This window comes from Typopeltis vanoorti, chromosome 12, assembly GCF_054136105.1.
Source record: "Typopeltis vanoorti isolate ZY-2024b chromosome 12, IOZ_Tvanoo_1.0, whole genome shotgun sequence".
NCBI lineage: Eukaryota > Metazoa > Arthropoda > Arachnida > Uropygi > Thelyphonidae > Typopeltis > Typopeltis vanoorti.
Window position 1 is genome coordinate 103,111,322 of NC_143560.1, and position 16,032 is coordinate 103,127,353.

Genomic DNA, 16,032 nt, shown 5'->3' on the forward strand with positions numbered 1-16,032 from the left:
ATCAAATCAAGAAGTTTTAAGACGAGTTGGGATGGAAAGAACACTGCTAAAGAATATTATGCAAAGAAAGACCAGATTTGCAGGACATCTTCTGAGAGGTTCTTCGGGACACCTGACAAGAACTATATTACAAGGGAAAGTTGAGAGGAAGAGAAGACGTGGAAGACCAACTAGAGAGTGGTTTAATGACATCGTTGAATTGACTGGTTTAAGAAAGATGGAAGCGACAGACAGAGAGAAATGGAAAAGAGCTGCTCATCTGCTGCAACCCCCTCTTGCTAGAGGATGCTACTGGACAACGACGAGTTACATACAATATGTAATGCTTGCTTTTTTGCAAGCATTACATATTGTATTACGTATTGCATTACTATAAAAAATTATTTTTATAGTAATGGCCACAAACTGCAACAAAAGGGAAAAACCAACATTGAAAACAAAATTAATTTCTCTCGAAGAAAAATATTCAGAATCTTAGATCGGTTGAAAAATGGAGAAAAACCAGGAGTTTTTGCAGGGACTTTGAATTTAAATGAATCAACAATTCGAACAATCAAACAAAATGAACATAAAATCCAAGAAAGTGTTTATTGCTGGGTCAGTGATAAGTGCAAAGCGCGTTGCTCGTGTACACGCTATTCTAATGGAGAAATCTCTAATGATTTCGATAGAAGATTGCACCTCAAAAGAAAATTCCTATGGATGGAAATCTTATTAAAGAAAAAACTCTCAAAGTTTATAAACATTTATAGTGCAGACCAGGTGTTCAATGCGGATGAATCTGGGTTATATTGGAAAAATGTGCAAAAACGTATCTATATTCGAAAAATGAAAGATGAGCTCCTGGATTCAAAGTTTCCAAAGATAGATTACTCTACTGTTTTGTAGTAATGCATCAGGTGATTACATGACAAAACCAGTGTTTATTAACCGATCCTCAAATCCTCGTGCTATGAAAGATTAAAATATGCACTATTTTATTTTGCCTAAAACATTTATGCATTATGTGCAATAAAGTTTAAGTACAATTTGTAATTTTTATACCATGTATTTGTTTCATAGTTTATATGTTTTCTTAACTTACATGAATTACCTGAAATTAAATAAAAATATATTTTTTTGTTGGATATGTCATTGTTGTTTATATAATTAAAAAAAACGATTTTGGAACATAAGCCCTTCCTTTTCTATGTGATCTGAGACTCGCATAATGCGGCATTTCTGCGCAGCCTAACATCCATGTTATACGAGGGTTACCTGTATATTATTCATTATGAACAATTTCATTTATGAACTATTAAGCTAGAAATCTAGCCTCTACAGCTTGTTGGTTTCGACGGAGCCCTTTGGTTGAAAGACCTAGGTTCGAAGAACCTTTTCAGGGCTGTCTCATACAGAGGTGGGGAAATTCTCTCCTGGAAACTTGGGTTTTTCATCAAAATAGGAAAGTTGGCCTCACAAACACACAATATCTATACAATCAGCTTCATCTGGCAACTTGGGATGGATGCACTCAAATGCAAAATATTTCCTCAGGGAACTGTAACACTTCCATCTAATCAGATAAAGGTGAAGATTCATCACTCCATCTCATGGACTTTCATTTCTTTTCAAACCAGTCACGATGTTCTTCACACTTGGGTAGGCTCTGCTGTTAATTGTCACATTGATGTCTGAGTTATATGCATCTATACTTCCATAGAATTTCCACATTGGACTTTCAAGATTTCTGCACTACCCTTCCTTTGGTCTCATGGCTTCCTGGGCCTTGCTTGTATTTCTTGGCTGGTGGGGGGTGGGTGGGTGGTTATCTACCAGTTAATAATGTTGCCTACAGTCGGTTTTGAGTGCTGTGGTCTTTTAAGGGTGTTACAAATTGATGTTAATTTAGCATCTTATTTACTTCTATTCCTCCTTCGCACAGCACAACTACTGCTTCAGTTCTTTTGATCCACACACCTGCTCAGACTAAATAACAAAGACTATCCTCACAGAAATAAAGGCTTTCATCCCTTATTCCATTCCAAATTCTCAGCCATCATCCAACCCTTGGTTCTCACAAAAGTGTGCCAATGCTGTGAAAGAAAAAACCTCTGCTTACTCAAATTGGCTCAAGAACCAAAATTCCAGCTGCCCTCTCTGCCTATACTGCAGCTCGCAACAGTTGCAAAAGAAAGGATCAAATGCCTCAAACTCACCTCCTGCCCAAATGGCAGTCTTCCTGGTCCCTCTAGGAGGACTGGAGGGACCAGAAATTGCAGCAAAGCCATTGGGTGCAATTTCTGCCTGCCCAGGTTTCCACCATTCTCACAACCCGATGGTACTGTAGTCACCTCACCAAGAAACAAGGCCAACTTACTTGCTTCACTCCAGCCTATCCCAAAGAAAGGTGATAAAAGTCAGTGAACGAACTACCATCAAATTGCTCTCACTTCTGTTCTCTCAAAAATTATTCAGGTCATCAACAACAAACTCTTGAACCACCCAGAGCCATACTAACTAATCGGTGACCAGCAGTATGGATTACACCACTTGCAATCTATAGTTGATCTTCTTGCTTTCATCACTCACCTATGGACTCAGGCCATGGAGAAATTTGGAGAAACTCATGTGGTTGCCCTTGACATTTCAAAGGCATTTGATTGGGTTTGGCACAGGAGCCTACTCTCCAAACTGCCATCCTGTGATCTTCCTTTCTCACTCTGTAACTGGATTGCCAACTTTCTCACCTGGTGGCTTACTATGTTTCATGGTGGAGGGTTAACTTTCCTCAAATTTCCCCACCAGTGCAGGAATACCCCCAAGGGTTCTGTTCTTTCACTCACTGGCTTCCTGTTGTATATAAACGACCTGCTCTCTCAGACTTCCAATCCTGTCCATAGCTTTGCTGATGACAGTATGCTCCATTCCTTTTCATTCAACAAACCTTGTAGTGCTCAAGTATTAGAATCCCCAAGATCTGCCAACCAAGGGCCTGAACTCAGATCTCCTAGCTATACACCAGTGGGGCAAGGACAACTTTGTAAACTTCAATGCCACCAAAACTCAGTTCTGCTTGATCTCTTGCAAGAAAGAGCTCGCATCCCTCCCTCTTTCCTTCAGCAATACTGAGGGATTCGAACATGATTAGATTTCTTTTCTTGGATTGACTTACACCTCTGATCTTTCCTGGCACAACTATATTTTAACTATAGCTTCTGCAGCTGCCAAAAAAATTTGGTGTACTTTTTCACACAAGTCACTACTTCACACCTTCACAGCTGCTAATTCTATACACAACCCAAAACCACCCAACCATGGAATATTGCTCCCATATTTGAGGTTTTGCACTGAAGTCTTCTCCAAAATATTATACATATTATTTCTGGGAAAATTTCCATGTTATTTCTCTAAAAATAAACTATTATTTTAATGGCTAATATAGCCTACTTTCATTTAGGAGTGCTCCTTTTTTTGCAGTGTCATTGGCTCTTTATCCAAATTAACATACGAAGAATAAAAATAGGAGAAATTTTGGACATACCTTTTTGAATGTTTTCTGTCTCCTTATTTCAATGATGTGCCTTCATATGCTGTTAAAGGAAGGTGAGGTTTTTTTTTTGTGGGGGGGGGAGTGGGGGATAAAGTAATGCTAGGGAATTATTTGAAAAAACCAGGGTTTATAATATATGTATAACATTATTATTATTAAGGGTTGGGTAGAGAGCGTTTTAAGAGGGGGAGTGTGAGAGAAGGATCTGAAGATAGATTTTTTTTTTTTTTTTTATAGCTTGATTCTATCCAGAAGAGGGCACTCTGGCTAATCCTTCTCTCACAGGCATTCAGGTTCTGCCTTGTGCCTCTTCTAAAGATACTTTCATGGGCAGTGCTCTGCTGAATTGGCCACAAAATCATTAAAACTATCCACTGCTAACCAACACCCTTTTACAGTCCATCCTGAAACTCACTGAACCAACTTCACTGTCTTCTCTTTCATTCCATCTACATCTGTCCTTTGGAACGATCTCCCCATTCTTCCACCCTTAAAGATTACAACCCTCAGCTGGTCAAGCAAAATGTGAGCAGACTCTTCCTCCTCCTCTCTTCTATTCTTCTTGCAAACACACGATGTGGAATATATATATATATATATATATATATATATTGATAGATAGATAGATATAGATATATAAACCTGTTTTTGAAGAAATCTTATGTTTTTCAGTCAGTGGAGTTGTAAATGACAGGAAAATACATATCAGTTACTGGAGAAGGCTCTGGATCTCTGCAAAGTGTTTGGCATGCCCTTGAAGGGTATCGCTCACACTACATGTTAGTAAAACTGAACACCTACTCTGGGGGCTAAACACAACATTAGCTAATTAAAAAGATGGCATTGGTGTTTTACTGAGTGATGATAATATCTATCACCTAGTAGGTTTAGTTGGCATTTTCTCCACTTAGGAAGATATCCCATGATATTGGGATTATTTTCTGATAACAGCCCTTAGTGGAAACATGCTACACCTGAAGAAAGGGAGTTGAGTTGACTTTTCTGGTAGAGGCTGTATATTGTCCATTCATATCCTAATTTTAAGTTGTCATTATTCAGTTTTCAGTTAATTTTCCATTGTGTTCTCTAGAACTATCAAGTGGTACTTTTTGATATACTAGTAAAAATCCAACTATATATCAAAAGTTAATGCATTTTTTATTAAACTTACTCCAATTTGGCTTAACTAGACATAAACTTTGCTTTTCTTAATTTTGCCACTATGAACGAGGTCAGTTGAATAACTTAACATATTTTAATAGAAATCTTGGATACTACGTTTCATTAAATTGTTTCAGTTGGTATGGTATGGATGATTCCTTTTGTTTGAATCCTAGAGACAAAAATTCTGCCTCTCTAGGATGTAAAGAACTTTTATGTGGAGACTTTTTAGCTGACAGTGAATTAGCCAGTAACATATGAGGGCAGCAGGGTTTTTCATCCTGCATTAAGTAAACCAGCTAATAAGGATGCAGACATGATACACTAGGATCATGGCTTTAAGTGTTTTAATCATAATTCCAGAACAACCTAAGCCATTAATTTCTTCCTAAACCAGTATGGAATTATTAACATCAGTGTGTTTGTCAATAAAAACATGCCAGTTGAAACTAAAATTGAACTGCACAGAAATCTTTTCTAGGAATCCATATTTTATCAAAAGCCAGAATTGATTATTGCATATTCGTCTAGCCAGAGGTCTATAATATCCGAGCACAGATAAAACAGCTCTTATAGATGATTGTGCATTTTTCAGAAAGCATTTTAAAATCTTTTAAAATGCATGCTTTTTAAACATATACAATATTTAATCATTGTTGTGTGTAAAAGTTTACTTTTCATAAAAATAACATAGTATGTGTAAAAATATATTAAAATTATGGTTGTGAATGATTCATACATTGATTGCTTGCATTTGGATTAGGTATGTGTAATAGCTGGATTGAATTTAGGTAAAGCAATTAGGTGAATCAAGATATTTAGAGTCAGGAGAATAAATCAAGTGTGAGTTAAATGGATGAATACCATCTTTAAGCTGGAGCTACAAAGACAAATTTGTGGAGGGAATTTGAGGTGAAAGGTGACCAACAGGCAGGTTCATGAGTAGTGCAAAGCATAGGCCAGAAGGGTGACCAGTTTGATAAGAAAGGCAGAAGCAGAGTATGAAAGGGAATTAGCAGTGCAAGCCGAAGATAATCCCAAAGAGTTCTTTTGGTATGGTGCAAGTAAAAGGAAGAATGTTTATGGCAGAATGATTTTAATGATATCACACTGGTGGTAGGAATAACAGAATCAAGCAAAACAGTAGAATTAAAAAGTGAAAACATTTTACAAGAGTATATCATCCAGGTGAAGACATTGCAGAACACGAAAGACAGACTATGAGGACAGATTGAAGATCTGGAAACTGAAGTAAATGAACTGTAGGTGCATAGCATATTACAGAAATTTAATTTGAATACAACTGTGAGATTAGATGGTATACCAGCCTCGAGTTTTACGAGAAAGTGCTAGGGAATTGTCAGTGGAAAAGGGGTGATATGATTGAGACATACAAATTACTCGAGGGTTTTTAGAAGATTAATACAGGGGAAATTTTTCAGAACAGGGTTGGCACTAGGGAGACCTAGAGGGCCATTCTTGGAAACTGATCATTAGTTAGCAGGGGTATGAGAATTAAATTTTTTGCTTCGAGATTGGTGAATGAGTGGAATGGATTGCCAGAGTCTCAAAGCAAAGTATGATAGATACTGCCCAAGTGTTTGATAGTGCTCGGAATGATCTTTAGGGCCTCCCTCAATAAGTCTATAGCACTCCATGGAGTAGTCCATAATAATATATTTTAATAACTAAACTCAATTATTTAAGATATATTTAAACAATTGAGTTTGGATTTAAGAGTATCATGAGTGAGCTCTGCTGAAAGATACTAGTAAATAAAAAAAAAAGTGATAAGCATTAAAGTAGGCAGATTGTGAATTTTTAATATTAATATTGATTAATTTTCTGTAAAAATTGGTCCATATTTTAAATCCAGAATACTTTCTTTAATCTAGTGGATTTCAGAAAGGAAGAGAAGACTTCTTCAAAAAAAAGATATTGGTAAGCTACTTTATTTTTATTCTGTTCTGTGCACTTATTATAGTTGTGCTGGTTGAGTAGTATGTTATACTTTATATAAATTCATGAATTTATATTCTTGTTCCTTTGATATTAACTGTATGGATTTCATCCAACGTTACAGAAAACGTTTTAGTAGATTAACCCATAACACTTATTGAGTTTGAAAAAGAATTTGATATAAAGTTAAAAGAAGTATTTTATTTAACATATTATTATTATTATTATTATTATTATTATTATTATTTGACACCTCCAGGGAGTCCAAAGACTCATCGAGGGAGAGTGTGCCAACAACATCGAACGATTGGTCCCCTTCCAACAACTAACCACACTCCAACTTACTTAACTGAGCCATTAGTAGCAGAGGCTCTACCAATCGACCAACATTAAAAGAAAGACAAATACCAAATAATATTCTAAAGGCCATCTTAAGTATATATGAAAATAATCAGATACAAATAAGATTAAATTATGAACTATCGTATCTGAGAGAGATAAATCAAGGAGTCTGGCAAGGATGTCCCTTTTAGCAACTCTTTTTGATATTTAATTGAATGAAATAATAATAAAATTGAATAAAAATTTCCATCAAGGGATTAAACTTTCTCCTATTGTAAACTTAAACACACTCCTTTTTTTTTTGCTTATGATGAAATAATGATTACAAATTCTGAAGATAACTTACAGAAAGATATTTTAAATTTAAATGAAATAGCCAAAGATTATGGAATGATAATATCAACAGAAAAATCAAAAACGATGGCCTTTAAAGGACAAAATCTAATAAGAACTAAAACAAGATTTTAGAACATGTGAATTCATTTAACTACCTAGGATGTATGATTGTATATGTGTATGTAGTATTTATGACAAAAAAGGTAAGTCAAAGGAAATGATTGTATTGGTTTTTACAAATGATTTGAGAGGCAAGAAGTATTTCATGATGGAGGATGTAAAGGAGTTGTTAGAAGAGGCAGAACTGAAGAGTGAAAAAGTGAATATTGTAAGTCTCCTACCGCACTATGATAAAGGTGAACCAAGGAGGAGGTCATTGATAGCCAGTGAGTCTATATATAGGTTTTGCAGAAGGTAGGATCAGTGGTCTGTGTTTGATAGAAAGAAGGATTTGTACAATGCTGTTCGACTGCATCTAAATGGTTTTGGTGTTACGTGTTTAGAGAGAGAGAGAGCTTTGCTCACCAGCATGCTAAAGCATAAATTCAGGGAAATTTAATCAATTAGGGTTGATTAAATTTTGTTATTAAATAAGAGGTTGATAATCAATTATTATCAACCTCTCCTTGAACTCATTATAAATGGGTTCAAGGAGAGGTATGATAGAATGGGTTTCCTGCGATGTTCAGTCTCCATGGTGGTATGTATAATAATAATAATTACATATGAAAATGAATTAATGTATTAATTTATAATATAACCAAGTGAAAAATTTTCAACAATAATCCTAAAAATTGCAAAATAAAAATATTTTGCAATTTTTAGGATTATTGTTGAGGATTATAATTAGACCCGTTAAAAATATCGGGTCTAATTAACTCTGTATTTAAATCTAATCTAGTTCAAACACAAACTACAAACACAAGCCTCTTCTAACAACTCCTTTACATCCTCCATCATGGAATACTTCTTGCCTCTCAAATCATTTGTAATCAAGTATACAATGCATTAGCCCTACCAGTCCTATTGTTTGGAAGGGAAATCTGGACAATAAAACAAAAAGAAAAACAAAGATTAATAACAGCTGAAATGAAGTTTATGAGAAAACTGCAAAGTAGACTCTATTTGATTACAAAAGAAATGAAGAAATTATGAAATAACTAAACCAGGAATCAGTAATAGAAAAAATAAAGAAATATAAATATATATGGATAGAACACATTGAAAGAATGAAAACAGAAATAATAATTAAACAGAATGGAAGAGGAAGGATTAGCAAAACAAGTGTTGTCTGCCAGGTTAGCAGGGAAAAGGCCCAGAGAAAGATTAAGATATAGGTGGATTGATATGGTCCAAAATGCCTTAGAAGATAGAAATATAAGATCTGATAGTGTTGGAGTCTTGACAGGTAACAGACTAATTTGGAGGAAAATTGTAGATAGGAAGTTAGTAATGACGTAAATTTTTCATGTAGTACTATCATATCCTGTACACCCCTTGAGGGTACATGATAGGAATTTGATGATGATGAGCATATGATGAAGGGGACAGGTATGGGAGAGTATTGGACCTGGTCATAAGATCAGAAGAGCTATCCATAACCAAGGTAAGAACATTGACTCCAATTGTTGAAATGACCATGTGGTCTTGACTTGGGAGATTGTAAAACATGAGGAATATTCTATCAAGAAGGGGTATTTGTGGAACTACAATGCAGGTGATTATGACATGCTTAGGAAGAAGCTTAAATCTGTACCATGGCATAAACCACTGCAGGATCAGGATGTTAGTAGTTCATCTTGAGGAAGCAGTATTAAATTGTGTGCTTAGGGTAAGGGGGGTTAATTGGGTAGGAGTTAGATGGCCGAGTAATATCATTAAGCACGAGCTGCAGAAGAAGATGCTGTGGAGGGTGTATAAAGAGAAAGGTGACCAGCAAAGTCATGAACATACAAGGCTCCTGAAAGAAAGATGACTTTGCAAGATAGGCAAAATCAGATTATAAAAAGAATCTAGCCAGGCAGGCCAAAGGATATCCCAAAGAGTTCTTTTATTATGTGGCAAGTAAGAGGAAGAATGATTATGAAAGCTTAACCTTAATGAATGATTGGTTATGAGGAGACAGAAGCAGATAAAATAGTTGAATTATGAGGGATCACTTAAGGGTATATAATCCTAGTGAGGTTACTGTTTGTGACAGACACTGATTAACCTTAATGAATGATTGATTATGAGGAGACAGAAGCAAATAAAATAGTTGAGTTATTGAGGGATCACTTAAGGGTATGTAATCCTAGTGAGGTTACTGTTTATGACAGACACTGGTGTGGGAACAGAGGTCGATCAATTGGAGGTTCTTAGTATATTGCAGAATCTCAATGTAATACAGCTTTGTGATTAGATGGGATATCAGCTAGGGTTGTGCAAGGATACTGGCAATGCCTGTGACTAGGCTCTTCAATTTCGCATCATCAGCAAGCAACTGATGATGTGAAATTAGGTAGAGTAATAGTTAATCAAGATGATGTGGAGAGTTGCAGGACGATTTAAATAGTCTATTAGTATGGGCAAAAGTTAATGAGTGTCAGTTTAATGTGGAGAAATGTAAGGTTATGCATTTTGGGAAAAATAGATTACAAGTTTTGTATCACATTGATGGCACTGTACTCTAGGAAATAGATGAGGCTAGAGATTTATGGGTGTGGTAGACAGAGTTAAAGTTTAGAGGACATATTACTAAGGTATCCCATAAGATTACTTGGCTATTGAAGAACACATTAACATGTAGAGATAAGGAAGTTGTTATTCCTCTTTATAACCCTGATATGCCCACATGTGAATTACTATGCTCAAGTCTAGTCCTCTTGAGTTTCTTGGAGATGAGGGAAGCGGTGGAAAGTATTCACCTATGGAGTGGTCTTTGGAATGTTCTCTATCAGGATATGAGGGATTAAGTTGGTTGATAGGAGAAAAAGAGGGGATATTATAGAATCATTTAAGTTGCTTAAAGGGTTTTATAGGATTGATGCTGGAGAAATGTTTCAGCACTTGCTAGGGAGGCCAGAACAAGGGTCATCCTTGGAAGTTAAATAAAGGTGTGGTTAGTAGAGGTGTGAGGACTAGTGAATGAGCGGAATGGGTTGCCAGAGTCATTTGTGAGTGCTTTGTCTGTTAATGGGTTTAAGGAGAGGTATGATAGAATGGATTTCCTGCGATGAGTGTTCGGACTCCATGGAGGTATGTATAATAATAATAATTACATATGAAAATGAATTAATGTATTAATTCATTGTATTAATGTAAAATTGTAACATAAACATTGTAAAATGTATTAATTTATAATATAACCAAGTGAAAAACTTTCAACAATAATCCTAAAAATTGAAAAATATTTAAAAATAACGAGTCTAATTAACTATGTATTTAAATCTAATCTAGTTCAAACACAAACTACATTAAAAGTATACAATGCATTAGCCCTACCAGTCCTATTGTTTGGAAGGGAAATCTGGACAAGAAAACAAAAAGACAAACAAAGATTAATAATAGCTGAAATGAAGTTTATGAGAAAACTGCAAAGTAGACTCTATTTGATCACAAAAGAAATGAAGAAATTATGAAATAACTAAACCAGGAATCAGTAATAGAAAAAATAAAGAAATATAAACATAAATGGATAGAGGATACTAAGGCAGGTGATGTGAAGTCATTAGCTTTTATATATGAGTTGCCCAGTCCTGAAATTACTTCAGGTTCAAACTTTGTTTGCTTACACTTGGATAAACTATTAAACCAAGAATATAATTTCTTGGCATCTTTAATTTATAGTATAACCAAGTGGAAAAACTTTCAACATCTATCTCTAATCCAGAGTATTTTAATAATGTGTGACTCCTTTTGGTTACTCATATATGGGAATATGACTTTTGCATTATTTCACCCTTTGTATAACTTCTGGATCTGGCTCCCACTGATGAGACCTCAATCAAGGTTGAAACTGGTCTGAATGGTGACCCTTCCCATAATGCTTAGCATTATGCATGTCCACAAGGTTGCGTGATTTGCATTATGGGATTCTAAGGCAAATGATGTTAAGTCATTAGCTTCTATATACAGGTTGCCCAGTCCTGAAATTACTTCAGGCACAAACTTTGTTTGCTTACACTTGGATAAAGGATTAAACCAAGAATATAATTTCTTGGCATCTAATTTATATCATAACCAAGTGGAAAAACTTCCAAAATCTAAGACAGTCTTTAGTTCAGCACCTATAGGCATACTGTTTATCTGGTCTTAGAGGGTATGCACACTGGAATTTTAGTTATCTCTTTTCCTATTACAGTTTAAATTTTTTCTGCTAATTATGATTGCAGTGTGCTTTTGTGGCATGCATACTGAAATACATATTTATATAGGAAGTGTTATAAATTTATAATTGTTTATTAGATAGAATGAATAATGGCCAGTGCTAGGCTTTTTTTTTTTTAATATCAACCCCACATAGGTATCCTGACCATTGCACTGTCGTGTACAACAGTGCAATGGAGGATAGAATCTTTGAGGGTCATAATCATTAGGAAAAATGGACATTTCCAAAGAATAAAGGTAGATATGGGATAAAAGAAAAAGAAGAGAAGGTGGTTTGACTGAACTATGTGTGGAAAGTGAATTTAATCATCAACTCTTCCTGTTCTTATATGTTTAGAGGAAAGGCCAGTTTGTCATTGCAACATCTATGAAAATACCTTTAAAAAGACATTGCAGAAACAGATTCTCTATAAGAAAGCAGCTGGAATGAGTTTGTGAAAGGTGTCATATTTTAAGTAAATTGCTCCTCTCTTCTGGATACCAGCAAAGATTCTTTGGATTGATTTTAGTACATTGCTGCCACCACCCCAAATGTAAGAACAATATTCTAAGGTTGGGCATATATGGGATTTCTACAGTATTAAGAGTTGTACGGGTGAGAGATAATGTTCTAAATTAAAGTGGATACCAAGTTTTTTGTTGCTAAGGTCACCTGTGGATATGTTTGTACCAAGTAATGCTAGATGTGAAAAACTGACTGGAGATCAAAATATTATCAAAAAATAAGGGAGTAGTGAAGTAAAATCTTTCTTCTTAGAAATAGAACATGGTTGTGTTTTGGTAACATTGAAATTCGTTGGATTACCTTCATCCTACTTCAGAAATGTTGAAGAGATCAATGTTTAGATGTTAGTTATGGAAATCTTTAAGTTTGAATCATTTGGTTATTGCAAGGTTTTTTTCAAATAAAGAAGAGGAATGGAGTCTGCTATTATCAGCAGGATTTGAGGTTAGTGAAAGTAGGCTGTTAATATATATGAGAAAGAATATGGATGATGAAATCACAGAATCCAAGGGTACCCTGACACTGAAAGCAAAGTTTGATGAGAGAAAACTATCTACCATGACATGCAATCAACAACGAGAAAGGAAACTGGCAACCCGGTTGCAAAGAGTAAAAGGCAGACACTAAGATGGTATCTTTATATGGAATACTAATTAAGGTGGTGAACACTGATTAATTGGTGGTATTCCATAGTGTAGAAATCTTAACGATAATCTTCATTATATTCAAGACAATTGAAGTGGGAGCAATATAACGATAGTTTGGCTGATTTTTATCTTCCTTTTTAGACGTGCTAGAGAAACGCATCCTTCCTTCCTTTGCTGTTGGTTTAAGTGCCAGATGAGTATGATAACTTGTAATACAAGTGATACAGGATGGATGTTAATTCTGGAGCATGAGACTTCAGCACAATTAGAGAGATACTATCTTCACTGACGTATTAGTGTCTAGATCAGTGGTTCTTAACCAATGTGAAATCTGTTAATTGGATGGTAAAAATCATCTACCACTGAAAGATATTCACAAACATCCATGTTACAGGGTATTTGAACCTACAGTTTGTAGGTTGGAAAGTGGGTATAGGAAAGGCAAAGGAAGTTGGTCTTAGAGTCCTAAAAGGTGCCCCCTAGTGGGCTAAATTGGATGCCTTGGCCATTGGGCTGACGATCTTAGAATGTAAGCTTCCCAAATTTGGGGCAGTATCATGCACCCAAATTTGTTGAGGTTTGGGAAGTTTTTCAGAGCTGAGGCTGATTCAAGAAATAATCTTTTGCATTTGTACTCCTTACGGTGTAATAAAGTGATCTTCTTCCAGTGTATTCTGTGGTGGGTGTCCAATGCATGGTCAGCAAGCCCTGAGCGGCTGTATTGGTGGAACTAGATGTAGTCCTTGTGTTCAAATATCCTGATATTGGTTGTCCTGCCTAAACTGACATGAAAAAGTACAGCAGGTATTCACTTAACATGCTACCACTTATTGTGACATCTGCAGTGCCATGATTTTCTTTTGGAGCACATCTAAAAAATATCAATGAAATCTGTTAGATCATGATTTTTCAAAACATGCACTTTTTTCCCTCCAAATGGGTGAAAGCGATAACACTTATTAATGACAGGTATATAGTTGGGAGCAGAGCAAAGTGTTGAACCTCATAACATGTGATGACATAAAATAAGTATTAAAGAAAATATGCATTCAATGAATTTTTCAAACCCACATTTTGCCTATTTATGTATTAGAGATTTCGTTTTACCTCCAGATTAGGTGATTTCATTATCCAGTGTGATACTCTGCTTACTATGTGGAAACCCTGCCATGAAGACCATGTTTGGTCTTCAGAACAAGGTTTCCAAATTATGTAAAAATTTTATAAAATATTAAAAATAATAAAGCAAATGTTTTGTCCACAGTGCTAATGTACTATTTTTACAACCTTTTGTGGATTGGAACTGTATTAATCTAGTTATTTAGGCACAGATGTCACTAAAGAGAATAAATTAAATAAAGAAAACTTCTCTGTCATATATATATGCTTTGACTTTGAGTATTCTGTTGTGAAATGAGTAATTGAAAGTAGCTTGCATGGCATTGTAAGCAATGTGGACAAAGCAAATCTGAGTCAGAAAGAATGTAGAATGAAATAAAAAAAGTAGAGCTTGGTATTGGTAAGAAAGAGGTGAACAAAAGTGCAACAGTAGAGAGAGTGGAAGAGTAGTATTGAAGTAGATATGAGAGATGTGAAAATGAATGAAGATATTAGAAGTGAATTGGTGGTGAGGTTGAGGTAGGAATTAATGCTGGTGCAAAATGAGAGAGGGATTTAATGAGTGCTTACTTTTCTAAGATAGATCAACTAGATGTGTGTAACATGGTGCACAGTGCTACACTGGATGAAAAGTTAGAGTGCATGAAAATGTGGTTGCAGAGCTGTTGCATAACCTGGATAAGAATTGGTCAATAGGGATAGATGTGTTAGATCCTAAATGAAGGAATCTTGGAAAGAAATCATTCATTTGGAATCTAACATATAAAACTTGCTGACAAAGAGAAATACCTGCACATCAGCTGTAATTAAAACTTCTTCACTTTATGTAAAATTTGTATTCTTTATTTTAAGTACTTTATATTTAAGCTGTGGTGATTATATTAAGATTTCATTTTAAAGTATGTCTAAAAAGAGAGATAATCTGATTTAAATTTAAGCCTCACTTAAGTTATGTATAATTTACTGTGAGTGATCTAAAAAGTTGCTAAGTAATAATTCCTGGAAGGCATAAAGCTACACGTGTACAGCGTAACGCTAGCAGTTATAGCTTACTCGGAAAATTACGTCGGCATGTATTCTGTGAATCCAAGCATAACAGCGTCGTAAAGGCAAAGGATGAACCCAAAGGGGGTGAAAAGATAAGGGCCGTGTGCAAAAAGGGGACTGAGAAAAGAGGGCGCTCTATAGAAGAATATAAGGGGTTGAGCCCGTATTGGAGGACTCTCTGGTCATAACATTTTCCTGTTTTGGTGGTTTGGAAGTTAGCGGGCAGTTTCGCGTAATGGGGGGGGGGTGAAGTGTGTGATAAGATGTCGGACTGCGAGTGTTCTTAAAATGAAGTAGGATTCTATGCAAAGCTGAAGGTAAAAATTCCAGTCCTAGCAAAATCAAACCGTCGCTGAAAAGTCCCATCGAGTTGTTCCTGAAACGCAAAGATTTGAGTCCGTTTTTGGCAGAAGGAATGAAGATAGCGTAACCCCTACGATGGCGTATGGACAGCCAATAGATGAGAAGTATCCAGACATACGTGTGGTGCAGAACGACGTGGAAAAAGTTCGTTAAGGTGCAATTAATCTAATTTTGTGTGAAAGTTCATTAGAAGAGAGAAGATTGTTTACGAATGTGAAATTAAGAACTGTATTCTAAAGAACTCTGTGTTTAGTCTCAAATTAGAAAGTTAACCTCCTTTGAGAGTAAGAAGAATTGTTTGGAAGAGATCTTTTGTAAATTTTGTATGTGATAGGATTAATTTAATGCGATAAGAATAGTAGAATTTAGCATCTCAGTGACATTAGAATGTTTGTTAGTTTTCTCTTACGAGTAATACTACTGAAAGGAATTTAGCTTAACTTCATATTATTTGCTATCTATCCCAATGTGCAGTTACTGTGTTTGGCATGCCTTATAAGATTTAATTAGTTTAGAATGTGTTAATCTCTTAGTTTGAGTTTTATTTAGTATTGAGCATAATTGAGTGTATGAATTTTGTATTGTGTTTTAGATATTCCAACAAACATGTCATATTTACCCGAACCTGAGTCATGCCTGATTACGATTCCAAA

At 35.4% G+C, this 16,032-nt stretch overlaps 1 protein-coding gene across 2 annotated transcripts in view; it reads left to right on the forward strand.

Moving 5' to 3' along the window:
• The window catches only part of l(2)34Fd (nucleolar protein 10 lethal (2) 34Fd), a 238,401-nt gene that overhangs the window by 20,658 nt on the left and 201,711 nt on the right, over window positions 1-16,032 (forward strand). The window contains exons 1-2 of one of the 2 annotated variants that reach the window (XM_090401370.1): window positions 3,527-3,585; window positions 6,589-6,634. Coding sequence is in view for 1 of the 2 variants with exons in the window: in XM_090401368.1 (XP_090257494.1) it covers window positions 6,589-6,634 (46 nt within the window). In the remaining variant the exon portion in view is untranslated. Of the gene's footprint in view, window positions 1-3,526; window positions 3,586-6,588; window positions 6,635-16,032 lie in introns of those variants that run through there. The other variant, XM_090401368.1, reaches the window with a different exon arrangement.